Here is a 26,563-nt window from a genome sequence, read left to right as displayed (position 1 = left end):
GCGGGAGCCGCGGCTGGTCTTCATCGAAGAGGCGGCGGCAGGGAGCACGGCGACGCGGGGCCCGGCGGAGCGGTGCCGGGAGCGCAGCGCCTGGGCCTCGGACGTGGAGGTGGTGGGGCCGCTGCGCTCGGGCGGCGCGGCGGGCTCGGCGCTGGCCGAGGTGCGGGTGCGGGAGCCGCGCAAGGGCGAGGCGGCGGCGGCGCCGGGCGGGCGGCTCTTCTCGCTGTGCGCCTGGGACGGGCGGGCCTGGGCGCACCACGGTGCGGCGGGCGGCTTCTTGCTGCGGGTGCGGCCGGCCGCCCCGCCGCTGGGCACTTGGCTGCTGCCCCTGCCCGAGGCGGGCTGGCTGCGGGCGCTGGGCGCCCTACTGCTGCTGGGGCTGTCGGCGCTGTTCAGCGGGCTGCGCCTCTCGCTGCTCTCGCTGGACCCGCTGGAGCTCCGCGTCCTGCGCAACAGCGGCTCGGCCGCCGAGCGGGAGCAGGCGCGGCGGGTGCAGGCGGTGCGCGGCGGCGGCGGCACCTACCTGCTCTGCACGCTGCTGCTGGGGCAGGCGGGGGCCAACGCGGCGCTGGCCGGCTGGCTCTGCGCCTCGCTGCCCGGCGGCGGGCCGGCGGCGGCCGGCGGCGGGCCACGGGGAGCGCCCTGGCTGCCGGTGCTGCTATGCACCGCCGCCGTCTTCCTGGGCGGCGAGGTGCTGCCCTACTCGGTGTGCTCGCGGCACGGGCTGGCCATCGCCTCCCGCACGCTCTGCCTCACCCGGCTGCTGATGCTGGCCGCCTTCCCCGTCTGCTACCCGCTCAGCCGGTTGCTGGACTGGGCGCTGCGGCAGGAGCTCAGTGTCTTCTCTACGCGGGAGCGGCTGCTGGAGACGCTGCGCGCCGCTGGCCCCCACGGCGACCTGGTGCGGGAGGAGTTGGCCATGGTGCAGGGCGCGCTGGAGCTACGCACCAAGGTGGTGGAGGATGTGCTGACACCGCTGGCCGACTGCTTCATGCTCCGGGCCGATGCCGTACTGGACTTCGCCACCGTCTCTGAGATCCTCCGCTCTGGCTACACCCGCATCCCAGTCTATGAGGGTGACCGGCGCGACAACATTGTCGACCTACTCTTTGTCAAAGACCTGGCCTTTGTCGACCCTGATGACTGCACTCCCCTGCAGACTGTCACCCGCTTCTACCGTCGCCCGCTCCACTGCGTCTTCAACGACACGCGCCTCGACACGCTGCTTGAGGAGTTCAAGAAGGGTGAGGCCGCCGGGCCGCGCCACCCCCCGCGGGCTTCCCCTGCACCCCTCTGCACCCCCAATGATTTCCAGGTCAGCAGCCCCGCATGGCCTCCCGGCAGGATGTGGCAGGTACCAGGGATGCTGGGGGGAATTGGTCCCTGCATGTGCTGGTGTGTCAATGACCCTGGTGTCACCTGGTGGAACACCCCCGGGTGAATTGAGGGCCAGCAGTGCCCTTGATGTACCTGTGATGTTATGAAGACTGTAAGAGCCTTTGGCCTCACAGGTTGCTGGCTTGGCAGGTGAGGCTGTCCCCCAGGGGCTGATGTGTCTGCAGTGGCCTGGCAGCATGGGCATGGTACCTGCCTTGCAGTGTTGCCCAGACAGCATTTGCTGCTCTGTTCTGTGCAAAGGAGTTTATGACAGGAAATCGCATCTCATTACTCAGCTTTCACATTTTCAGCTTAGCAGTCAGAAGGAGGTCTGTAAAGTGTTTCTATGCAAGTGGTTTAAAGGAAGAAGAAAAGATTAAGCCCTTAGAAAGAGCGGTACTTTTTTTGCAGCTGTGACAGCATTCATAATGCAGCAGCTGCCAGCAGCCCCAGAGATGCTGAGAGCTGTATTTCATTAACCATACCTTGAGAATACGCACAGCATGTGTTTTTCCCTCCCACTGGGAATTGTGTTTTGCCGCGTGTTACTCACTACTTCATACTGTGGTGAGTGAGTCTAAGAAATGGCTGCAGCAGTGACACACTGCATTATGTAATGCGGGAGGGCAGCGCTTGGCTCCTGGGCTGCCTGGCGCCGCTCTGCCGCAGGCAGAGCTGATCATGTGGGAAAGGCCAACCTGGTCCACTCTAGTAACAGAGAAAGCCTCTCTGTGAGTCATCTCCATGCTCGTTTTTAGAGGTGGGAGGAGGAGAAGATAGGACATTTCTCAGTGCACCAGGAATGTGCTCATCAGATCCATGCAGGTCAGCATCTTCTCCAGAGATGTTCAGCTGTGTCCCCACTACCACTCAGGATCTCAGGCAGAGGAGTTCTGTGTGGCACCACCTGCCCTCTCTGCCCCTCAGCAGGACTAGAGACTCCCAATGGTGAAAATCAGAAAATTCCTGGGTTTTATACAAGACCGTTAGCAAAAGCATTGAGGTTGTTCTCTGGGTTCAACCTTGGTGAGCTGCAGTAGTCCATGCCTGCATCCTTCCCCCCATGCCAGTTGTCTCCCGTCTTCCTAATTCCTTGTGTGCTTTGCATCTCCTTCCTACCTGTGTTTTCCCGCAACAGCACTGAAGTTCACCTGAAGTCTCTTCTACCTCTCTCTTGCCTAGAGATGTCAGATGATTTTGGCATTCTCTCCCTTGGTCAGGCTCCCCTGCAATTTATCTGATTTACTTTGATACACTTCCCCTTCCAAATTTGTTCTACAGCCTGGTACCCTATGGATGAATAGAACATATAAAAATGGACTTGTGGTTGCTTAGTTCCCTGCCCTTTTCTTGCTGTCCTCTCTGCCCTCCTTAAACAGAGCTGTTCTGTGTGTGCTGCTCCCTGAGCTCACGGGTATGGTAACAAGCCTTGCTGCCTGCCCTGCACTTTCATATGCTGGTCTTCATCTGAGATGAAAATTATCCATCCTTCTTTTAACTTTGCTCCATTAAACTCTTGGCATATCACTTCAGGTTCTTCCTCCTTTATATCTGTCTGCCACTGTGGCCTTCTGGGGTGTTTTGCTACAGTCCCTGTTTAGAGCTCTCCCTAAACCCTTTTTCTGTTCCCACCTCACTTCTCCTTGTCTTTTCTGAACTACAAGGCTGAAAAGCCTTGCTTTTGGTCTTAGTATCTAACTCAGCATGGTGTTTAGCAACTCCAGCTCTTCCCCCAAATGTTCTTCTTCCCAAGGGTTGATGTTTTCTTCTGATTCATCTTTCCCCTATTTGTAGGCACGTGGTCACCCCTGAGTTTGCAAATAGTCACCCCTCAGCCCAGCCCTGAGCCCTCCTAAACTCTCTTTTCCCAGTTCCAAATACAGGTTCTTGTGCTGGCTCCCACACTGCGACAGATGTTAGCTCCCAGCTGCCTTCAGCCCCATCCACTGTTGCGTCAGCCCTGTTCACTTGACTATTTAATTTCTAAAATAAAGATTTCCCGTTTGTAATTAAGAATCTTTATCACTGTCTCCTTTTCTGTGTCCATTTGAATTACGGTGAAGTATCTTGTTTGATCCAATCGAGGTTTCTTTCCATGGCCAGGTCTTCTGAGACACCTCCACTAATTAGAAAGTAGGCTGATTGCTTGCTGGCTCAGCGAGTGTTTAATGAAGGCATTCATCACTTCACACCTCCAAGGTGCCTGCAGGACAGCAAATGCTCCCACTGATAAGGCCCAGTCTCTTTTTAGGAAATTAAAGTCTCTGGTAAGGATGGCCATTCATAACCACTTCCAGGTCCTTATGTCCCTCACAAGCCTTTAGAAAAGCCAGCTTTTCTTTCCTTTTCCCATGATTAACTCAAACAGTTTTTGTACTGTACCCTTTCTTTTTGTTATTGTAATATTTATACAAAATACCTACAACATTTTATATCCTTCTTTCCCAGATAACAATGTGTGCTTCTGATCTGTTTCACTAATGATTAATGTTCTGCCACATACGCTATACCCATAATGTCATTTTTTTGCATAATGTATAAGTAACACAATTTCACTGCCAGAGCTCCTTGCCACAGTACACAAACATTTGTTCTTTCTTACTGAAAATGTCAAGGGATTATTAAATACAGCACTTTGGGACTCTTGCTCACACCTCCGACAGCACTTTCATTTTCTGTTTCCTCCTACTCACTGCTATCATACTATTGTCCTTGTTTACCTGAGGCATTTCTTTTCTCTTGCTGTTCTGTCCCAGCTATGAAGATAATCAGCTTTTTTTCCTCTTTGGTCTTTTATAGTAGGGTGTGAGGGGAAGCTTTCCTTCATTTGCTTCTAGGTATGCTCACACTAACCTCGTTTGAGTGCAGTTCCATTAAAATGCATTGGTGTTTACCTTGATTTTAATTCACAGATGTGTCACAAACTGCCTCTCCCCCAGCAGGACCTTGTGTAGAAGGGATTACCTTCCACAGACCTGTGGCATCAGCTTTCCATTCAATTGAACATTTAAATTGTATGAAATAGTAGCACACACTCAGTAGCACCAAGGGAGCCACTGGCCCAGTGTGGTTACACTGCCCAAGAGCAGCTGTGAGCCTCTGGTTAACAAAACCTGGCCCCTGCTCCATCACAGTAGAACTGGTCAAACTCTTCACCTCTGCCTTTTCACAACCCTGCTGCCACAGCCATTGTTTGATTTGTCTTTCAGCAGTAAGTCCTGCAGAGAGGTGGTTAAATTGGGGGTCCCGACTGGAACTGGGAAAAACCCAGTTAAGACTCCAAACAGCAGCAGAGGGGCCTGCAAGAGAACAGTTTAGACTTCAACCCACAGCCCGAATGAGGAGGGCAGGTGCAAAAACCGTTTAGAGAAACAACATTAGAGCAGCTGAGACAGGTTCAGCTGAAGGAAGCAAATACTTGTGCTGCAATATGGTTTTGAGTTCACCTTCTCAGCAAAAAGAACTCAGAAATAATGAGGGCTGGACACCCAATTTGCCATCTTTTCAGGGAAACTAGATGGGGTCTTTTATAGAAGGCATACTTTGTTGTGCAGCAACATGGCAAAATGTGTCCTCCCTTCACTAGAAATGAGAAAATACATACCAGTACAGTAATTTTGCCACCTGTAGTCTGGTGAAAGAAGATGAAAATACTGAAGGAGTGAAAAAATTGGGAGACAATTTCTTGGCAATTTGTATTGGTACACCTTGGAGTACCTGGCTTTATTCTGGGCTCCCAGGAGAAAATACCTAATACACCAAAAAAATAACTGCACCATATTTAGCAAGCTAAAGCAATGTAGGGAGGCAGATGAGCTTCCTGCAGGATAAACTTCACCTAGGGAGTGTGGAGCTATGAGGAAAGGTTTGTGCATTTATTCAGTGTGAAATGTTGTGGGTGATACAATCTGTTTCTGCTCCTTTCTTGAAGATTACCAAGCAATGCATGTTGCAGCTCCAGTCCAGTGATATAACTCCTCATGGGAACCTCTTCTGTGAGGTCCACCTCCTTGTTTTGTAGCGCCACTGGGAAGTCAGTCTTGTCCCTTTCTCAAGTTGTTTATGGGCTTTGTTGACTGATTTCCTGGAGGAGCCTCTACACAGCAGTGGCACCTTTCAGCAAGTAACTTTCCTCTGTCAGAGGAACAGTAGAAATTTGTTCTTAATGTTCATTTTCCTGCAGCAGGGCAGAGGCTGAGCTGCAACTCAAATTAGACTTCTGTGGCTTGGCATCTTTTAAGAGTTACTAAAAATAAATTCTCCAAACCTCAAACTTTCAGGCTTAGCAGGGAAAACAGCCTGTCCTGCAGAGGACAGCTCTGCCCTAGGGTCTGTCTTTACATTTCAAAATGCTCCACTGTCTCTATTAGACTTCTGCAAATTGGAGAAGGTGCTTACATTTGCCAGGAATTGAGGTTAATACCATTTCAGATGCTTTTTGTACCATCTTTCTGAGCCCGCAGGCATTGCAAGCACACAGTGTTGCTTCAAATTTAACTCAGCCTTCAAGAGATTTCTGCAAGCGTTATAGTCACTCTGCTGGGCATCTTGATGAGCTGAAGCAATGACCTCCCAAGGCAGTTGTATGGGTTAAGGAGCCAGTTTTGCCCAGGAAGTACCACCTACACTTCCCCTGGAATGTGGTTGCCAGGCTGAGAGCAAGTGAGTTGCTGATAGACAAAAAAATGGTCTCAGTGTCTCATGCTGCAATTCTGCCTGAAACATACTGTGCTTTTCCTGCTAAACTGTGCTAATGTTACTGTGTAAACCCTGGGCTACTCTATCCCACCCCAAAAGTCCCAGGATCAGGCCTGCTCTGGGCAGGCATTCAGCAAAGCAAGAGGGGAGCCAAGTCCTCGGGGGAGAGGGCACCCTGCCGCACATTTCCCTCTTTGCAGCTGTCAAAGGCACCTTCATACTGAGCTGATGGGTACCCAGGAGGTCAGAACCCTGTTGCACAGCAGATGGAAGATGAGGTTCCATGTCCCCTCTAATCATCTCCTTGCTCTCCTGATCTGCTTCGTCAATGGAAATAGATCAGCTATTTCAGATATTCCATCTTTTTACAGTCTTCCTTAGGATTAGGAAAAGCACAAAAGGAGAGTATGAGAAAGGCTACAGACAGATGTAAGCAGGTGAAGTTTCTGTCTCTGAGAAAGGTCTGGGTTAGGTTAGGATTTACAGTTTTTCCTTTACGTAGCTCTTATTCCTGTAGAGCTGGGTGACCCTGCAGCCCTCTTGGTTATTTCCCCCCTGCTTAGGTGTAGATGTGCATCTCCTCTAGATACAATGTGTGGTTTCACCGTGGCTGCAGAGTCGTGGTAACACAAGAGCACACTCACACACATTTTCAGTTCAAGTTGTTCAAATCAGGGTCCCTACTTTCTCCAGATGCAGGCCAGCAAGAGGGCACGGAGATGCTGCCAGCCCCTGTGGAGAGCTCTGAAGAAAAGCACACAGAAAATAGATTTCAGTTACATCATGGTTGTTTCACAAATCAACCTTATTTAAAAATTGCTTTTTTTTTTTTTTTGCCTTCCATTTTGTAGCTGTAAATGGTTCACGATTTGTGCCTGTACCTTTGATCTCCTAATAACAGCTTCAGATCTTACCATAAAATTCATGAAAATGAATTTCATGCTCAGGATGTTCATCCCGTGGAACGAGAGACAAGGCTAAAGCATCTTTAACATTCCTGTGGCAGGGTACCTACATAAAAAAAATGATGAAGAATTAGTCTGGGCTAAATTTGAACCCAACAGCACTTTCTTTCCCAGAAGCCAAGGCATTTCCCTGTGTTCAGACCCTGTTCTCTCATTGGGGAAGGTGATTTGAGGTGGATCTATGAGCCCAAGCTCATTTAGGTGCCTATGGAAAACAAGGGTCCTAAAAATGGGCATAAAAGCTTTGGATATCTGTTCAGATGCTTGCTCCATCTGGAAGCTCTCAGCTGTTTATATTAGCTCTGTAATTTAGCATTTTGAGGCATTAACTTTCCACTGAAGCTGTTGTTTGAAAAGAGCAGATTTCATGTAGCTCATAAAGAATTTAGTGCAGTTGTATCCCATGCTGAGCAGACACTTAATCACCTATAGACTTCCTGTGCGAGAGCAGTCCTGCGGAGGCCTGTGGAGCTGCTCGCACAAGGAAAGTTAATTGCCCATTTGTTCTTGCATTTGCCAAACCAAGGCTTTGATTCTCAAATGTTTCACTGTGCTTTCCTGCATCAGCGGTAGCCCTGTAAAGTTCATATGTGACAGCTTGCTAGTGGGGAAGCAGCTCACCCTTATAATTCATCTCATTTGAGCTAGCAAGCAGTGGTTACAATAGGACGGGTTTTGCAATCAGTTTTACAGATCTTAAAGCTGTTTTAGATCAAGTTTGGGGGTTTGTTTAAATGATGCATCTCCCTCTGTTGTGCTCCCACTGAGGTTGACCTGCTGGATAGTGGCTGCAGAGGCAAATGTGTCCCCTATGGCATCCCCAGATCTGTCCCTGTGCCACCCTCCCTTAGACATTGCTTCCATCTCATTGCCCAGGTTCTGCCCTTGTACATGCTCTAAAGGCCACTGCTTTTCCTCCTGTTCAAGTGTAGCAGCTCCCAGGGCTGGGCAGAGGGATATAGCTGAGCTTGGCAGCATTGCCCAGGAGTGAACAAGCCATGTGAACAAGCCACGACTCTACAGCCAGGGCACCCACAAACCCTCCACCAAAATTCATGGGGTCGCTTAAAAAAGCTGATGGGAGGAGCTACAGAACCCAGTCAGGTCAGGGGGGTGGGGCACGACTTTGCAAATGATCTCATGTCGCTCAGGTGGAAAATCGGAGCAAGTCAGCCCTTTCCCAGAGGGGACCAGCTGAGAGCAGCACTCGATTGAAAGGACCAGGACTGGCTGGCATTCAGGGCTTTTTGTGACATGGATACCAGCTGGCCAGGCATGGGCTGGGATCAGCTCTCTCAGTATGGGCAGGAGCAACCACACAGAACTGCAACAATTTTCCATTGTTGGGTACCTGCTCCATTTCTGATGTGGGTGTTAGCCTGGAATCATGAACCTGGGGGTTTGGAGTGTGAATACAAGTGTTTATTTTCTGTGAAAATAAAGAACTCTTGAGTGCTCTAACAGCCCTACTGACTCTGCCCCCAGTGCAGTGAAACCATGGCTCTCCTTCCAGGCTAACAGTGCTGGGTTATTTCTAAATAATCTCATTTGCAGCTACATGAACATGGAGCTGGAATCACATTTCTAGTGTAAATTGCAGTGTCGATGTAGGTGTTTGGCCAAAAAAAGAATTGCCTACATCACTCTCTGACTGCCTTTAAGTAGCACCTAAGCTTTTGGTAAGGGCTTGGTGGTTTTGGGTTGCATGTAAATGTCATTAACAGCAAGCTCTCGGCCAAAAGAAATAACTTTTTCCCTCTCCTCGTTCACCCAAGGACTTGTAGGAGACCAGATGGCCCCAGTGTTTGGGAGCAGAGTTTGGCAAAGGAGACCTTTTCAAAAGCTGGACTTTGCTAAGATGAAACGTAGCTGTTGCTGCTGTCTTGCAGCCAGCTCCTCTTTTTTCTTTTTAAGTGCTGTGTTGCTTTATTACCCACTGAACAGATAAGATGCGCAAACCTATGTACGAAAGGAGTGAAATAGCCCAGTCCAAAGGACGTGCTGAATTTTCAGTGCCCCAAGGCTATTGATTTGGTTTTTTAAAGTGCATCTCAGTGCTACTTGCTGCAATGTTATGTTCTCATTTCTAAATCTGTAGCCGTGGGAGGCAGTGAGCTGCTCTCTGAAATCTTGCAATAAAAGCTTGGTATGAGGAGGAGGGAATTTATACTGTGGAAAATGCCCAAGATTTGCTGTGAGAAATGTATAGTGCTGATCTTCAGCTGAGAAATGTCGTCTGCTCGTCTCAGATCCAGGGCAGGGTTATTTGAAGGTCACATGATCCCCAGCAAGAGGTGTCTGTGGGACTGCCACGATGCTCGGGCTGTGCTCGTCCCTGCACCTCTGCAGGGACGAGCCGGGAGGCGCTGCGGGTAAGGAAGGAGCTGCACACCAGGCAGGAGCCCATCCTGTCACACCTTTGTGCATGAATACTGTTCACATCCCTTGTCGGGAGCAGCGGGAGAGCTTGCTGGGACGGGTTTAGGGGAGAAGCGGCGGCAGAGGCAGCTGCATAGCAGAGGGAACCTGCCCCCGTTTTGGGTGACCATTGCTGCTCAAGGAGCTCAGCTCTGAGCCCATGGCAAAAATAAGGTGTTTACAGCTTTCCAGAGGTCGTTGCAGGACTTTTGGTTTAGTGCAGGCATTGCAACAGGAGATCGCCGGGATGCAGAGCAAACAGAGGGAGGAGAGGTTTTTGGCTGTGGTGCCAATGAGGGTGTTTTAAAGTAAAACTAGAGGTTCAGAATCTGTGTGCGCTGCTGAGCAGCGTAGGAGCCACACGGGCAGTAAGAAACCCAGTGCTGTTCATTGGCAGGTCCAAGAATACATTGGAGCTAGAAACCCCGAAGTTGTTTGTGGCTTGGAAATTGGGTTCTGGTCAAGATGCTGAGCAGGAGTGTAAATCAGAGCAGCCAGTAAAGGAAGGGAGACGCTGAAAAAGCCAAAACAGCTTACAGAGAGCTGGACATGCAAAACCAAATAGAAATGTTTCAAGTATGCCAAAACCAAGAAACTTGAGAATGTGTCAGCAGAGCTGCCAGCTTACAAGGGACAAGTGAGGGAAGCTGAAACTGTGATCCAAGAACACTGGAACTTCCAAGCAGGAGTCACTGTCATTGTAGATGAAGGTCCTGGTCCCACTCTGCTTGTTTAAGGTAACATAGAGAAGATGCTGTCAAGGGCAGGGCTTGGAGAAGAATTTCAGGTCCAAGCTGATGGCTTGAAAAGTGTTCAGTGTCTGCATCCAGATGGTTCACCCAAGAGTTCTGCAGGACCTGGACTGAAAGCTGCAAACAAACATACATGTTTCTGCATAAAAACCAGCTGCTGTTTCAAGAAGATGGAGGTTTTGCCCATATTTTAAGAAAAATCTTAGGATTGGTCTAGACAGTGATGGATAGAAAGATGAGGGGGAGCTGTTCATGGCAATTTAATAGGAGAGATAATTAGCCACAGAATAAGAAAACACCAGGGGGATAAGGGAAATCAGTAGAGCCAAGGACACATGCACATTTCTGTGTTGGAGAACATTGTCTTATTGCTCTGTTAAGAATTGTCTCATGCCACTGAAGCTGAGGGTAAGGAGGAGCTGGTATAATGTACACTTCATTCCTGCACAGGAAGCTGTCAAAGAGCTGAACAGAGTGACTCACAGCCTGGGTAAAGAAAGAAGATGGCCCCAAAAAAGAGCCTACATCTACAAATCCCTCTGGACAGCAGCTGCCCTGTTAGGCTGGGCTGTGTGTCCAGCCCTTCTCCTTGGGTTAGCACACTTGGGGTGGCTTTGGATGACAGTGTCTGCCTCACACCAAACCCTGCCCACCACACTGGGGACCCCTCTCAGGATCACCGGGATCGGTGTCTCACTGCCACTCTGCTTTTCCCCTGCAGGAAAGTCCCACCTGGCCATCGTGCAGCGGGTGAACAATGAAGGGGAAGGAGACCCATTCTACGAGGTGATGGGCATTGTCACCCTGGAAGATGTCATTGAGGAGATCATCAAGTCCGAGATCCTGGATGAGACGGATCTGTACAGTTAGTGTCCCAGAGCAGCTACTGCGGTTGCAGGAGCCAGGGTGGGAGCCTGCACAGACAGACAGACATGTGGGTAGGAAACAGGCCAGAGTAAATTGTGGTCCTTCCCCAGAGTAATTTGCTGTCATGATGGGAAAGACAAGAATGGTGGGGAGATGCTGGTCAGGTGTCAGGGAGTCTTGAATGCTCAAGATAGAGAAGTAGAGAAGCAGCTGGTGCCTGGGCAGGGCCTGACCTAAGAACATCTGTGTTGGGCATGAAATGTCTTGGGGTGGTTCCCAAGCTCATTTGCAACTCTGGGTGATGGATGCAGCCAGGACAACCCAGGACTTGTTCCTGAGGAATAAGTGTGTTTCACGATCCTGCTCCCTGCCCAGGGAGCTGCTCCCAAGGTGGATGCACAGCATGGTTTATGTGCCCCACTGCTCCATCTGCTCCTCCACAGCAGCCCTGCCATAGGGTGCAGCAAGACATGCCTGTCCCTACGTGTGCATGTGCCATGGGGCCCTGGAGCTGCAGCAGCTTTGTGGCTGCTGCAGGTGAGTAACCGCTCTGCTCTGCCTGCAGCTGACAATCGGAAGAAGGAGCGGGTTCCCCACCGGGGACGCAAGCCCCAGGATTTCTCCATCTTCAGGCTCTCAGAGAGTGAGATGAAGGTGAAGATCTCTCCGCAGCTCCTCCTGGCTACCCATCGGTTCATGGCAACAGGTACACCTGCCCTTGTGCAATCCCTGGCTCAGGCTCCCCTCCACTGAGCAACTTCCACCTACAACCTGGACATCCCACTGCCCTACCAGTGTGGGTGTGCATTCAGCTCCCCTCTGGGCAGCGGGTGCTTAGGCTGCAGGTGTGGGGCCGTGCAGCTCAGAGGATGAGAGGTTCCTGGCAGCCCCAGACCTGCTGAGCATGGCATTTGTGTATTGCCTCCCCTCTAGAAGTGGAGCCTTTCAAGTCCCCCTACCTCTCTGAGAAGATCCTGCTGCGGCTCTTGAAACACCCCAATGTCATCCAGGAGCTCAAGTATGACCGAAAGAACAAGAAGGCAGCGGAGCATTACCTCTATCAGCGCAACCGCCCCGTCGACTACTTTGTCCTCATCCTGCAGGTACCTGGGGCAGCAGCAAGCAGAGGGTGGCAGGGGGTTGCCCTGTTTTCTGCTTGCCACCTTGTTCTGGGCTGCTTCTGTCAGCAAAGATGCCCATCCTCTTGTATGGGATGGCAGAGGACCCTGCAGCCCTGGGTGGGTCAGGAGCTTGGGGTGCCTGTCTGAGAGGGTTTTCCTCCTCCTTCCAGGGGAAAGTGCAGGTGGAGGTCGGCAAGGAAGGACTGCGGTTTGAGAATGGGGCATTCACCTACTATGGTGTCCCTGCCATCATGGCTGTTGTCTCCTCAGGTGAGGCTTCTATGGGCTCCCTCTGGCCCTGCCTTTTCTTCAGCAGCATCCATGGAGGCTAAGCCAGCTGGTGCCAGGAGGAGGGGCTGGCCATAGGATGGGGTGGCCCTGCTTCAGGGCATGGGGCAAGCCAGAGCCCTTCCTCTGCTATTCCCACACCTCCAACTGTTGTTTCAGAAAACGATGTGCGAAAAATGGGAAGCCTGGCAGGATCCTCCTTCCTATGTAAGTATTTTGGGACAGGCTGAGGCCCTAAAACCTCTCTGCAGCACCAGCTGGCTGGAGGAGTGATGGCTTTTCTCCCCATGCAAAACTGCTCAGACTCTGTGCTGAGGTCACCCTTTAAAGACGTAGACAGCGAAACAGCATGCTGAGGGGCTGATGCAGCAAAGGCCCCACAGAGTGACTTGGAGGTCCCTTGGAGGTCCCTTTGATATCCTTTTGAAATTTCCACCGTGTTCCAGGTCTCTGCCAGTAGGTCCCAGCACGGCTGGCACTGCAGGGGGCAGTGCCCACAGGTGGGTGTTATGTTCATTCTAGGTCTCAGCATAACACCTCTAGACCCATTTGCCTTCCTGAGGCTCAGGGCACAACCTGAACACGGGCCCTGCATTGGGCTGCTCGGGAATTGCAGAGATGGGCTGATTTACCTGTGAGCTGTTTGCACGTAGGGGTGGAAATTAGCCAAGTAGATACTCCAGTGCCAATGTATTCCCTGCCTGCAGACCTGATGGGTTAAGAAGCAGATCCCCTGCTTGCAGGAGTTAAGAGGGAGCTCTGATTAGGGGAGACTGGCAGGTACCCCCTTCTTTGCTATAACCCCTGCAGATGTTTAGTCCCTGGTGGCTCAGGAGCAGGTGGAGGTGCTGCCCAATCCCTGTCACATCCCTCATCCAAACCCCAGATGCTGCAGTCAGATCTGCAGTGCTGATGGTGAGCCGAGACGCTCTACCTGCCTAATCAAAACAGGGACCTACTAAATTCAATCTTCAGAGAGGTGTAAAGAGGAATGTCATCAAGAGAACAGGGAGAGTCTCTTGGGGCAGGTGACTCACCCCGGTGGGTCCCAGTCTTTCTGCAGCTCTAGGGTTCATCTGCTGCTTGCTCTGCCTCTGTGCCAAAGGCTGGCTCATGGACTGACGGATTAACCCCTCAGTGCGCATTCCTCCTCCTCCGTGTGTCCACAGTGCACTCGGTTTGGACAGAGGGAATCAGTGACGTGGCCCATTTCTGCCAGGTGTTGCTGGGTGGCCCAATGTCCTGTATCCTAGGTGACAGTCCTCAGGGCCCCGCCGGGCTCAGGCAGTGAGTGCTGCCCACGGTCCTTGGGCCAGGCAGGGCAGAAGCCACGGTGGGAGCTGTGTCAGAACAGCCATGCATGTCTGCAGTGCCTCCTGCCGGGACACTGCTGCTCAGGGCTCCTTCGCTCCCAGTGCTCACGCATGACGCTGTCATGAGGTGTTTTCTGCCACGCAGCCATTCCTGCCTGCAGTGGGACACGTGCAGTGTCCCAGCCCTGGCCAGCAAGGGAGCAGGCTAGGAGGCAGAGGTGACAGGGCATCTCCCTTGTCAGGCTGGTGTCCTCTTTCCTCCTTGAAGGAAAGCCCAGAAGAAATGAGTGTGAGTAGAGTATCACAGCTGAGAATTCAGACATTAACCTAGAGCATTTAACAGTTTGTTATTAATTAACTGTTGTTATGCAACTGTTTTATCACCAGCTGATCCTTGGCATTGGTGCTGTGCAGTGACAAATGCTGTGGGAGGGTCAGGCAGTGGGAGTGCGGAGTCAATGCTAGTGGTTAACAAATTGTCCTTTGCTCCCTTCTGGACAAGGTCATTCTGGGCAGTGCTTCATGCTGTTGTCTTTTTTATTTGCAGAAGGTTTTGATTCAGGGGAGGACATGGAACAGGAATTCCTGGCGGAGCAGCAGGGAGATTAGAAAAGGGGACTGCAGGGCAAATTTCCTGGGGGTTTTACGTTTGAATCAATTTTAAAATGTTAATCACATAGGCAGCAGATAGTTCCTAGAGTGTTGCAGCTGTGCTGAGGACAGAGTGGCTGGAGGTAGGGCAGGACACCTTGGGCAGGAGGGCTAGCAGCTGGGGGAATCATGGCAATGGCTGGAGGAGGGGGCTGGCAGCCAGCAGGCTTGCATCTCCCAGAACTGTCGAGGTGGGCAATGGCAGTGGTGAAAGCAGAGACTGGGAAGTGTTAAGGAGTACATCACTCACCCTTGTGTGTTGGTCTCTCCGTGCTCCCCCATCCCCTGTGGCATGGCCCAGGAATGCTGTGGAGGGCAGCAATCACCTGGAGGGGGAATGGCCTGCCCTAGAAATTGTCACTGCTGCTGTAACCCATGGCAATAAAACACGGAAAGTGAGTGTCTATGATTTACCTTCTCTGTGGCGATGGGTCAGGCAGCCCCAGATGCAGAGTCCTGGCTTCTTGCGGTTCCTGCAGGGATCAGCCCCCAGTGCATAGCTCTTCTCAGCATCACCCTAAGGCTGTTGAGACCTAGGACCTTGCAAGGAACTGCAGACAGCCTGACGTGAATCCTTTTGCTTTGCATCACCTTGAAGAGCTTCTGCCAGCCCCTGCCTGCAGCTGTGGGGCTGGGGCAGTGGCTTTTGCAGAGCACATTCCTTCTTTGCTATGTGCCTGCACACCCAGAAGCATCCCAGATGCCAAGTGCAGTGATTTAGCTTCCACCCATTTCCCAGGTGGCATTAGCTGACCACCAAGTCCCCTCTTCTGGCAATGGCTGGTAAAGAGCTAGAGCAAACTGCCAGCACTTAACCCATGGGGGAAAAGATGCTTTCTACCCGTGCCAGGGCCCTAGGAAGTTGTGTGGCTCTGCAGACAGGCCTGGCAGGAGCAGGTCCTCCCTGCCAGCCTCACCTCCCCTTACCTCATCACAGAGCAACCTGCTGATTTACAGCTTTCAAGTCTGTGTTCCTGCTGGTGGCCCAGGACTGGCGAGCACCTCCCCAGAGCAGAAGCAGGAGGGTGTTGAAGGGGTGAGAAGGGATGCTGGAGACAGCAATGGGAGCTCAGCCCAGGACTGCTGGCACATGATTCTTTTTCTCATTCTTCCTTTTGGTCTGTATCCCACCCTCACCTCCATCCCTGACCTTTCCCCCGGGTCCCCTCCCTCCTTCTCCCTCCCTCTCTCTGCAGTGCCTGTCTCAGTGTCCCGTACTTTCGCCTTCAGCAGAGGGGACTCCCTGGCTGGCTCTCCAGGTAACAGGGTGTGGCTTTGGCCAGGGACCTCTGCATGTGGCAGGCTCTTTCCAGCACCCTGTCCCCATTGCCTCAAGCCCCCTCAACCCTGCATGCTGGGCAGTACCCCACGGCACCCCTGGGCAGCCCCTCACTGGTTGGAGCATTGGTGGCAGACTGGGGACAGCAGTCCTGCCACAGCCTCCCCAGTATGATGCAAATCCCAGGAAGAATGGGATGGGGACAAAGGGGAGCCATGGACAGCTTGGGCTTGCTTTGGTGTGCACTTCCTGTAATTTCCTGCACTTAGCACTTGGGGTTTTGACTTGCTGCTTTTGGTGACAGTGACCTGCAGCACTGCATGCCTGGTGCCCTGCCCCCCTTGCTTTCTCGTGATCCGGGTAATAAAAGGGCATTTTAGCAGCAGAGCAAAGTCAGCAGATGTCACCCGTGCAAGGAACAAGCTGCCTTTGTTCCCTAATAAATCACTGACTAGACAAAATCCATCATGCTGTGTGTCAGAGGCCATCAGTCAACGTGAGTGACAGGCCAGCTTGCCATGGCAGCCTCTCCTCCTGATCTGTCATAGTCGGGGTGAACAGGAGCATGCCCTTGAGACACATTGCACAAATACTCACAGGCTGCCGGCTGCAACCAGGAGAGCTGTGCCAAATGCAGTGCAAAGGCCAGCAGTAACAGGAGAGCTGTCAGTGACAGGCAGGCAGCAGCCCTAGCCCCTGCTGCTGGCACCACGTCAGAGTCCTGCCTGGTCCCTTCGGTTTGTGTGGGGCTGACATGGCACAGTCTCCACACCAGCGTGCACTGAGGACCAGCTGCAGGTCCCCCTCAGGGCCCCTGCCAGCCCCGTGTCCTGGGGAATGCCGCTGGAGGTGACTGGTCCACCTTGGCCCTACACTGGCACTGGAAACACAAGCAACACCTCGAGCAAGAGTGAGTGTTTGCCTCTCTGCTGTCCCCTCCTGCAGTGAACAGGTCACCGTCGCGCTGCAGTGGCCTCAACCGCTCTGAGTCCCCCAACCGGGAGGACTATGGAGGCAGCAGCACGCAGCTCCACAGCAGCAGCAACAACATCTACACGCCCGACTACTCCGTGCACATCCTCTGTGACGTGCAGTTTGTCAAGGTATGGGCAGGGCTGGCAGGGACTGTCCCACCCTGGCCACCCCTGTCCGGGTGCCCTCTTGCCCTACTGTGCCCCAGGAGCCTGGTGGGTGCCCAGTGGGTGCTGGGGAGTCCTGCACTTACTCCTGCTGTCTGGAGGTTTGGTTGGAGCCACCAAGTCTCCAAGAGGTCCCGGTGGGGCTTGGTGCCCACTGAGCTGGGTGCACATGTCTGTGTGCCCAGGTGACCCGGCAGCAGTACCACAACGCACTGGTGGCCAGCCGCATGGACAGCTCACCCCAGTCCCCTGACATGGAGGCCTTCGACAGGGATTCAACCAAGGCCTCGACTGTGCGGGGAACCCCACAGACACCCAAGGAGGACCCCGCCACCCTCCTGAATGAGAGGAACAGCATCATGTGTGAGTCACCAGCAGCATTCTTTCCCTGCCACAGGCCAACACTGCATGTCCCCTGGGGGGTCCGTGCTGGGACCCTCCGGCATGATGCACACACCAGCTCTGGGATGCAGTTGCACATGGAGTGGGGTTCGTGGGCATTTGCACACACACACCTGTGGATGCCTGCACTTGCACACAGCTGCCAGCGTGCAGGCACGTAATTCCTCATTGCCATGCGCTCGTGTCTCCCGGGGTCCCTGGCAGTGGGACCTGCTGCCATGGCTGGCATCCTGCCACATCCTGCCCCAGGGCACGGCACCTCCCTGCCCTGCTGTCACGCCTGCCCTGTGTCCCTGCAGGCAGCCGCCCCGAGGGGCTGCGCAGTCCCAGCGAGTCAGTGTTCCTGCGCATGGAGGGCATCCCCTTCATCCAGGAGGAGCTGGCTGACAACGAGGAGAACAGCAAGCGGCAGAGTGAGTCTGGCCGGGGGGCACACACGCCTGACCCCGGGGGTGGCGAGGCCATGGTGCCCTGAGGCGCTGCAGCCACGCTGGGCTTTTGCAGACAGTGAGTGCTGCGGGACCGTCCTGGAAGCAGAGTCCCCGGGTAGAGAGGCCAGGACCAACTCATCACCGAGCAGCTCTGAGGAGGCACTGGGCAAGAGGCTGCTGAGATCCCTCAGTGAGTGACTGACCCGGGGAAGGCACACCCAGGGGAGAGCTCTGCCTCGGCACCCCACTGCCTGTGTCAGCTGCTCCCCAGCTCTGTCGTGGGGACACCCTGCATGGGGCTGGCATGGAACAGGGGGCAACCTATTTCCCTGTCAGTACCTCAGCAGCCGGCAAAACTGCACCTACGGCTAGCTCAGGAAGAGCCAGCCACTAGGTCCTGGCCCAAGCCTATGCACCCCTGCCCTGAGTGCCCTTGCTGCTGCAGGTGGGCGCAAGCGGCGGACATCATTGGAAGGTGAGAAGTCACCAGAGGAAAGCTCCAATCTCGCCCCATTAATCACCTGAGCAGCAGCGTGGCCAGAGCACAGTGCTGGAGGCCCATGCAGACTGGAGGTAGGAACCTGCCTCTTGGTGTAACACTCCTTCCCCAGCAAGTGGGAGGTCACTCATTTTATCATTTTAAATAGTGTAAAATCAAGTTGCAGGCAGCAAAGCCAAATGGTGTGGTTTGGAGCCCGTGCAGGTGTGTGTGTTGCTGGGGGCTGGAGCAGGGTCAAGGGATATGGAGCAGGGTCTGCTCTTAACAGCAGACTGGATGTCAGAGATTGGAGTGAGACCGTGGCTCATGTTTTCACTAGAAACCTGTGTCTGCACCAGTATACCCCTGAGAGTGGCTAGGAAAGGTGCTGCAGGCTTGAGCAGCAGCAGGTCAGGGAGGACAAGTTCTGGCCACCTGCACCAGGCTGTGCTTGTGTCTTCCAGGTCTGCAGCATGGGGGTCTCCTGCCATGAGGCTCATGTCCAGCAGCAGGAGGTCTGCACTCGCTCGCTGCCTGTCCACCCGCTCGTGCCGCCCCTCCCTGCAGGACTTGTGCAGAGCCCCATCTCCAGGCGAGAAAGGATGTACCCCTGGCAGGGCTGAACCACCCAGGCAGCCTGGACCAGCTAGCTGGAGTCCGAGAGCCCTTGCCCAGCTGCTCCCTGATGGCATCTGGTATCAAGGAAGAGGTGGAAAAAGGAAAGGTGAAAAAGTGTCTGTCACGGCATCCCTGCAGGCAGTGCAGGGAGGGGCAGCCCAACCCAGAACTGCCCTTTAACATCATTTACCATCCCCATCCCAGCGAGGCCCGGAGCCCAGCAGTGCTGGGTGCTGCACAGATGTGGTCTCCACCACGAGAAGAATGTGCTATTTGGGGGGTGCCCCACGCAGCTCAGGCCCCAGCGCACGTTTGTGCCGTGCCTGGCGACACACCCGCTTGCAGCGCCTCGCTCACGCTGACCATCGACACAGCCCAGCACTCCCGAAGCCCTGCTAGGCACAGGGCAAGGAGCCCCGCTCACCCCCGAGTGCAGCCCCCTCCCTGGGGAGGGGCCTCTCCATGCTGCATTGGACCATCTTGCTCCCCACACACGCCTGCTGGTGTGAGGAAGGCTCGCACCAAGACTTCGGCGTGGTACAGACCAGTGAGTAGTTTTTGTAGAGGCTCAATGCAATGGGGATATCAACATTAAAAGTGATTTTTCCCTGAGTGATGCCCTCTCTGTGTCCATGGGTGTAGGGAAGGATGCTAACCTCTCCCACCAGGCCAGGCTGCCCTCCTACCCATGGCCAGAAGTGGCTGGAGTACAGGACTCAGCCTAACTGAAGGAAGCAAGAGAACAGATCAGCAAGTGCTGCCCAATTTCCTGCCATGAAGCTGGAGAGCACTTGGCAAGCAGAGCGATAAGCCACAGTAGTGCTGACAAGGACTGGGGGAAAAGCAGGAGTTATTATCAGGCCATTGCAAACACAACAGTGGGATATACATGCTGGAGTACAGCCTGACAGATAACAACAGAAATCTCATAGTCCACCCATGCTGATAAAACTTCAGCTGGAATAACTGCAGCCCTATCTGGGCACTGCCCTTCTAAGGAAACACACAGCAATTGAAAAGTGGACAGAGGAAAGCAAAGGCTGGAAAACAACCTACCCCAAAGGCTGAAGGAAATAGAGTCACTTAATCTTAACTGGTGAAGGATGTGAAGGGGAGAGAGGAAGTTTTCAAATACATAAAAAGCTGTTGTACAGAGGAAAGGAATAATCTGTTCTCTGTTGCCATGGTGAATGGGATAATTGGTGATAAGCTTACACCACAGAAAAGGAGAAATTTAGGTCACTTGCTAGGAAAAACAAGGCTGGTAAGACTAGCAAAACACTGACATAGATCACATGGGGTGGGCCAGCCTTCACACCAGCAGGTCTGTAAGGGCAGAAGTGTAAGCAAATATCATAAATAACAAAAGCAGAGTTGGTTCCTTAACTCCTCCTGAGTTCACCCCTAGAAGCCACCTTTTAACCACTTCCCCATCATCCCTGTTGTGAATGGACACCAAAAGGAGAAAAAGCTCCCCACCAGCAGAGAGGAGGAAAGGCTCTCTCTGGCTCACTCTCTTCTGTGACATGAATGCTAACCCAAAAAGAACAAACAAGAGACCCCATGCACTCTGTGCAAACACAAGGCAATAAGGCACCATTTTTGCCTTTTCTGTCTAAGCTGCAGCACAAGCAAATCCATCAGGGTAACAGTGAGTACTGCCACCTGACCCAAGGAAAGGAGCTGTCCCCTTTCTTTACAAGATCCTGTCAGGAGGCTGCTCTGTCAACTCACAAATAGATCTGCAGTGACTGCAGAGAGCAGAAACAGATGGTCCCAGCTCTTTTTCAGTGCCAGAAACACAGGCTGCTGCTGGCAGGCCCCCCTGAAGCCAATGGGAGTAGATGGTGGTTCACCAGGGGCCTGCTGAAAAGGATGAACAGAAGAGATCTGCTTTTTGACACCCTAGGGGCAGCCCAGCAGCCCTGGGCCAAGGAGGGATGGCCAAAAAGCTGGAAACACTTGACCATCCAGAAAGCAAGCAGAGACAGACAGACAGACAGACAGGATGAGCTGGGCAGCACAGGGCAGGGGGGCAGGAAGAACACAAGATGGATATAGGAGGAACTGGTTGGCTTCATGTAGTCACAGGGAGCTCTCAACAACACTCTCCCAGTAAGAATCCCCCTTTAGTAGTAGATCATCACAGATGCAACACACCCTGAGAGAGAAAGGGACAGCCTTGAAACAAACTGAGTAAGTGGACAAACGAGGATGTTGAGGCTTTAACCTCAGCCTGGGAAGAGGTTCATACAGTCTGAAGACACAACACCACACAAGGCAGGGGCAGCATTCAGAGACTAAGGTTTAATTTCATGTCAGCAACACAAAGAAGCAATTATCACAATTACAAATATTTGCTCGTGTAAGGCTCAGACATTGGGAAGGGGTGGGACAGGTGGAGAGAGGAAGCTAGCCACAGCTTTACCCCTCTCCAAAATACTACTGAGTGACATTAGTTCACAAGCCATGTGAGATCCCAACCACTGGGCTGTTATCCCACAGTGCATTGCACTGGCACCAGACTTCACCATGATCAAAATGATCAGTTACACGGAGTTGATTTGGATGTGCTAAAGATGCAGCTCAAAGGGCCTGAAGACCAGGCTGCTGTTGTGAAACAAGAGCCAAGGGGGCTCATGCTGCCCCCACCTCCTGGGGACACTGGCTTACCATATTGCAAGGACCACTTAAAAAACGTCAGAAGATGATTATCCCTGATTGAGCTACAGCTCCCATCTTTATTAAACCCCAAGAGGTGTGGGAAAAGGCAAGCCATGAGCAGAGAAAGACATGGACTACACACTATAGCTTTGGTGACTTCATGTAAGTTTGGTTGTTCATGTGCTTCATTGGATTTTTGTGACAGCTTCATGGATGGACTTGGCCACATAGTCCAGGTTCTTGGTAGTTAGACCACACATGTTGATGCGCCCACTAGCCATCAGGTAGATGTGTTTTTCCTTGACCATGTACTCCACTTGCTTAGCTGCAGAAACAATTGGGCATCAAGTCAGAGCAGTGACCCACAGCTCGGAAAAGCCTAAAGAACCAGTCGGGGATGCTTGAATCTTTCACAACAAGCAAAAGAGTTCAAGCACTGGCCACTGAAATACTGTCTGATGCTTCATCCCTCCCCAGCCACAGATGCAGTGATGTCACAACTCCAGTAAGGTTGAGAGATTCCTGCTTGGACTGCTTCAGCCCAATCCACCCACAGCAAAAACTGTCCTCACCCAATCCTCCCTTCACCAGGCCACTTGATACTTACGGTTCAGCCCTGTGAAGCTGAACATGCCGATCTGCTCTGTGATGTGGTTCCAGGTGCCTGGGGTCCCAAGGGCCTCCAGGCGAGACCGGAGCTCTGACCGCATCAGCAAGACCCGATCTGCCATTGTCTTCACATTGCCCTTCCTGCAGCAGGCAGGAAGCAGAGCATAAGGATGGGCACCCATCTGGTTTGAAGCCATCTGGCCAAGCCTGACACTCAGGGAGACAGCTTCCCTCTCCTCCCTTCTCCCACCGGCCCTAGCAACACGTACCACTCATCAAAGAGCTGCGGGGAAGAAAGTGTAGTTGCCACAATGCGCGCTCCCTGGGAGGGAGGGTTGGACCAAGTGGTGCGCACAATCTTCTCCATCTGAGACAGCACACGCTGCACGTTGTCTGCATCCTTCCCCACCACGGTCAGGTTCCCCACCCGTTCATCTGTGGACAAGCCAAGAAATGTGAGCCATTGGTTCCACATGTCGTGGCAAAGCAGAGCATTCCCCACCCCTCAGCATGCCAGCCCCATCTGTCTGGGTATGATGCTACTGGGCCAGCTTACTGCCAGACACTCACTGTAGAGCCCAAAGTTCTTGGAAAACGACTGTGCACAGAAGAGCTCAAAGCCCTCGGAGACAAAGTATCGCACAGCCCAGGCATCCTTGTCCAGGCTGCCAGAGGCAAACCCTTGGTACGCCGAGTCGAAGAATGGAAACAGGCTCCGGCGCTGCAAGGAGGAACAGTGTTAGAGGGAAATCCCCTCCCCATAACCTCTGCTTTATCCCCCACAGTACCCGTAGGAGGGAAAAATGACCATTGAGTTTCTGTGTGAATTCAAAGGAAAAGTGGTCCAGCAACACGAAACAAAACTACCTTCTTTCTACTGGGGTAAAAGAATAGAAAGATTAAAGTGGTCAATAAAAGTCAATGCAGGAGAAAACTGCATTTGAGGACACAAGAAGTACACCACTTCACATGCTACTATCCAGCACCTGCCTGTGGATAATCTTTCCAGCAGGAGAAACCTCACTACAGCCCATTCCGCAGAGTTTGAGAACAAGAACTTGGAGGCACAAGAACTGCAATGCATCCATGCTCTGAGCACAGACAACCACCATTCTGTTGTCAACCTCTCCCTTCAACACCTGCCTTGTGGGACTCTTTCAGCTTCTGCCACATCTCATGCCACTTCCCAAAGCCCACTTCAGATGCAAATGCTCTGGCTGGTTCAAGAGCTATTTGTCCCCTCAGCACTGCTTTAGCCCCAGCAGCAGCCCATACCTTCATGACAGCAGCAATCTGCTTCCACTGCTCGGGAGTAGGGTCTGTGCCTGTTGGGTTGTGCGCACAGGCATGGAGGATGAAAATGGAGAACTCCGGGGCGTGCTGAGGAGAGAACGTGGCTTGGTCACATACACACATGGATAAGACTGGGCACCTGCAGCACAGGGAGAGGCCTGGTGCTGCTCTGGGCAACAACAGCCTCTTTTGCAGTGATCCACTTCCCAGCACAGCACACAAGAGCCCAGCCAGCTGCTGATACCAACAGCACAGCACCAAGCTCAGCCCATCCCATGCCACTTTTACTTACCTCCATGTCATTCAGCAGCCCCTGGAGATCCAGACCCCTCTTGGCAGCATCCCAGTAGTGGTATGTTCTAATATCTTTGAAGCCAGCATCCATAAATACAGAATTGTGGTTCTCTGAGGAAAGAAATAACTTTTCAGAAAAGCAGGCCCTATCTCCAGCAAGCTACCTTCTCCAGTCCCAGCATCTCCTACTACACACATGGGAAGGCCCCTCTCTCACTGCCCAGGCCTCTGCAAGAAGCAGGGCTGTACCTCCCTCACTGGCTGACCCACAGGGTTCCCTGAGAGCCGCACTCACCCCAGGACGGAGCAGAGACATAGACTGGGGTGGCCGTGTTGTTGTTTCCATTGTACCAGCGCCTCAGGAACTCTGTGCCGATCCGCAGAGCGCCCGTCCCACCCAGGGACTGAACACTTCCGACCTGCAACAGAGACACTGCCAGCTTTGTCCACCCAGGTCAACACTGCTATGTGTAGAAAGCAGAGGAGCTTGCAAGGATGAGACAGGATCCCAAACGTGTCCCCTGGGGTCACCCCAGTCAGAATGCCATCCCTTTCCAGTGGTCTTCAACCTCCTTCAGTGCTCAGGCCCATCCTGACAACTTCTACTGTTATAAATAGACTCCAGCCATTCCTGTTATATTTTGGCACAGAACAGATTCCCAGCTAGTAGTTTATTTCAGGAAAGGTGGTATATTATCTGACTTGGGTATCCTGTGGGGAAACTATTAAAAGATTAAGGAAAACACAGATTCCAATCACAGCCCACGTTTGGTTTTTGCCCAAAACCACAACTACTTGCACAAACAGTTTCAAGGAGATGGGTTCATCAAGTAAGCTACAATCGAGAAAGACCATGTGTGAGAAATGCCCAAATCCTGCCAAAACGCACATTTTGTACTCTACGCATTTGTGCTCTTCCACTCTGCTGTAGAGACACCCCAGGGACCCCAGTGCTCCCCGTCCACCACATACCCGGTTCTCCTTGATGGCAGGGCTGTCATCACCCAGGGCGATCCGGGAGGCGTTGGCCCGGAACTCGGGCAGGCCCAGGATGGGCAGGTACTCGTGGTTCAGGCTGTTGTCGTTGGCGATCATCTGCTCCACCTTCTTCACCACCGGCAGGACCCATGGCTGCCCCTCGTCCGTGCGGTAGGCTGCGGGAAAGGGAGACCCGTCCTTACTGCACCGGGGGGACGCTGCGCCGCGCGGCTCCCCGAGGGACCTGCCCGGGACACCGAGGACGGCGGCCCGGACGGCGCCGGGCTGCCCCCGACCTTGACGCCCGCTGGACCTCGCTGCCCGCCCACCCCCTCGCGCCCGACCGGGCGCCTGCTGCGGCCCGGTGACCTCTGGGGCTCGGGGTCCGCCGCGGCCGCCCGGCCGCTGCAGCAGGTGCGGAAGGCGCCGCAGGGGCACCGACCGGCCCGCCTCGCGGGGAATGGCCCCGCCGAGCAGGGCAAAGCCACGGACTCACCGCCCACGCCGAGGTTGACCTTCCGCGAGTCCCCGTCCTCCCGGAAATCCGCCGTGAGCTTGAAGACGGCGACAGGCGGGGCACGGGGGACGGCGGCGAAGATGGAGGCGGCCATGGCGGCGCAGCCACTGCGGTCCGGTCCGCTCCGGTTCGGCACGGGCGGCGCGCGGCGCCTGGAGGAGACGCTCACCTTCACCGGCGGGGCGGGGCCGCCGCTTGCCGTGGCCAATCAGCGCGCCCGCCCGGGCCCGCCCCCGCCGCCAGCCAACGGCGGCCCCGCCCTGCCTCGGGCGCCACGCGGGCGGCCAATGGCGGCGGGGAGCGCGCCCGGTGACGTGGCGGCGCGGGGACGCAGGCACCGCCCATGGGCGGCCGTGCCCCCAGACCGCCGCGCTGCCCTGAGAGGGGCCGGGCCCGGGGCCGGGCGTGCAGAGCCGCCGCCGGGGGTGCGGCGCCCGGGGCCGGGGGGACTCCCGCAGCTGCAGAGATGGGGAATGGGTCCCGGGGTGCAATGCCCCGTGCAGTACGGGGTGCTGCGGGGGATGCCGTGCCCGAGGCAGCGCTGCGCTGCGGTAGTGCTCGGGGGTGCAGTGCTCGGGGTCACGGCACAGTCCCCATTAGGTACCCGGGGCTGCAGATCAGCCCTGGAGCGCAAAGCTGAGGTGAACGGCAGCCCCAGGGTGCTGTGCCCGGGGTGCCAGGCTCGGCGGGGGCGGGAAGGTGCCGGGTGGCCCTGCCCAGGTGTGATGGGTCCGGGCGCAGTGCCCGGGGGGCGGGGGCAGCCCAGGGCTGCAGTGACGCGGGTGCGGGACGGGGACCGCTGTGAGGACGGGGTGTGTTTCCACCTCAGGGCGGGTCACGGGGACGCCCCTGTGCGTCTGCCCCGGGTTTTTAAGGCACTTCCCTGATTCACAGCCACCTGCAGGTCAGACGCTGTGGGCTGATCCCCGAGAACCTCCCAGCCCCGGGGAAACCCCAGGGTCACCTATGAGGGCCTCCCCTACCACTCGTTAGCCCGGGACATGGCACTGATCCGTGGGGTGTTCCTCGCAGCGCCTCGCTGCCAAACTCCACGCCCATCGCGCAGGCACAGCGCTTCTCACGGTGCCTCCGGCCCTCTGTGGCTCCTGCGGACCGCCCTGCAGCCGTGCGGGGACCCCTGGGGCTCCTGGGCGCGGCCGCCGTCGGGGGCGCGGCGGTGCCGGGCGGTGCCGGCAGGGGGCAGAGCCGGCCCGCGCATCCCGCCGCGCATCCCGCCGCGCATCCCGCCGCGCATCCCGCCGCGCATCCCGCCGCGCATCCCGCCAGCCCCGCGGGGAGCGTCACCCACGGCTCCGGCCCGGCGGGGCAGGCGGCCTGGGGCTGCTCGAGCATCCACCCGTGGCTGGCCCCACGGTTTCCCGGGGAGAGGGGTAGTTGCCGCCCGGTGCGA

The 26,563-nt window shown here is 54.4% G+C and overlaps 2 protein-coding genes across 2 annotated transcripts; one reads left to right on the top strand and one right to left on the bottom strand.

Annotated features, from left to right (window-relative positions):
- Position 1: 1 nt before the first annotated feature.
- On the top strand, positions 2-19,409 carry CNNM1 (cyclin and CBS domain divalent metal cation transport mediator 1; the record flags this gene model as incomplete). The annotated part of the gene is made up of 13 exons (XM_042018503.1): positions 2-1,244; positions 10,932-11,075; positions 11,643-11,783; positions 12,011-12,180; positions 12,369-12,468; positions 12,646-12,693; positions 15,647-15,709; positions 16,675-16,832; positions 17,054-17,231; positions 17,570-17,683; positions 17,775-17,891; positions 18,147-18,274; positions 18,644-19,409. Coding segments are annotated over 12 exons (2,556 nt in total), but the record flags the coding sequence as incomplete, so codon positions are not given.
- Positions 19,410-21,085: 1,676 nt separating this feature from the next.
- GOT1 (glutamic-oxaloacetic transaminase 1) lies at positions 21,086-25,342 on the bottom strand. The gene is made up of 9 exons (XM_042019099.1): positions 25,132-25,342; positions 24,630-24,811; positions 23,953-24,076; positions 23,656-23,768; positions 23,346-23,450; positions 22,641-22,791; positions 22,340-22,505; positions 22,069-22,211; positions 21,086-21,786 (listed from the first exon to the last, which is right to left on the bottom strand). Exons 1-9 carry the CDS (start codon positions 25,244-25,246, stop codon positions 21,647-21,649), a joined length of 1,239 nt encoding a protein of 412 aa, XP_041875033.1. The 5' UTR covers positions 25,247-25,342; the 3' UTR covers positions 21,086-21,646.
- Between the last annotated feature and the right edge of the window lie 1,221 nt (positions 25,343-26,563).

This window comes from Corvus kubaryi, unplaced genomic scaffold (genome assembly GCF_017639235.1).
Source record: "Corvus kubaryi isolate FWS band 111438036 unplaced genomic scaffold, C.kubaryi_AGA036_p1.0 138, whole genome shotgun sequence".
NCBI lineage: Eukaryota > Metazoa > Chordata > Aves > Passeriformes > Corvidae > Corvus > Corvus kubaryi.
This window is presented reverse-complemented; position numbering and strand designations above follow the sequence as displayed.

Excerpts from the sequence above, each read along its gene's own strand:
- GOT1 (XM_042019099.1), bottom strand. The coding sequence starts at position 25,246 with ATGGCCGCCTCCATCTTCGCCGCCGTCCCCCGTGCCCCGCCTGTCGCC. Across the intron at positions 24,077-24,629 it reads CTGCCATCAAGGAGAACCGG|GTCGGAAGTGTTCAGTCCCT; the intron begins GTATGTGGTGGA and ends TCTCTGTTGCAG. Across the intron at positions 21,787-22,068 it reads CAGCTTCACAGGGCTGAACC|CTAAGCAAGTGGAGTACATG; the intron begins GTAAGTATCAAG and ends TTGTTTCTGCAG.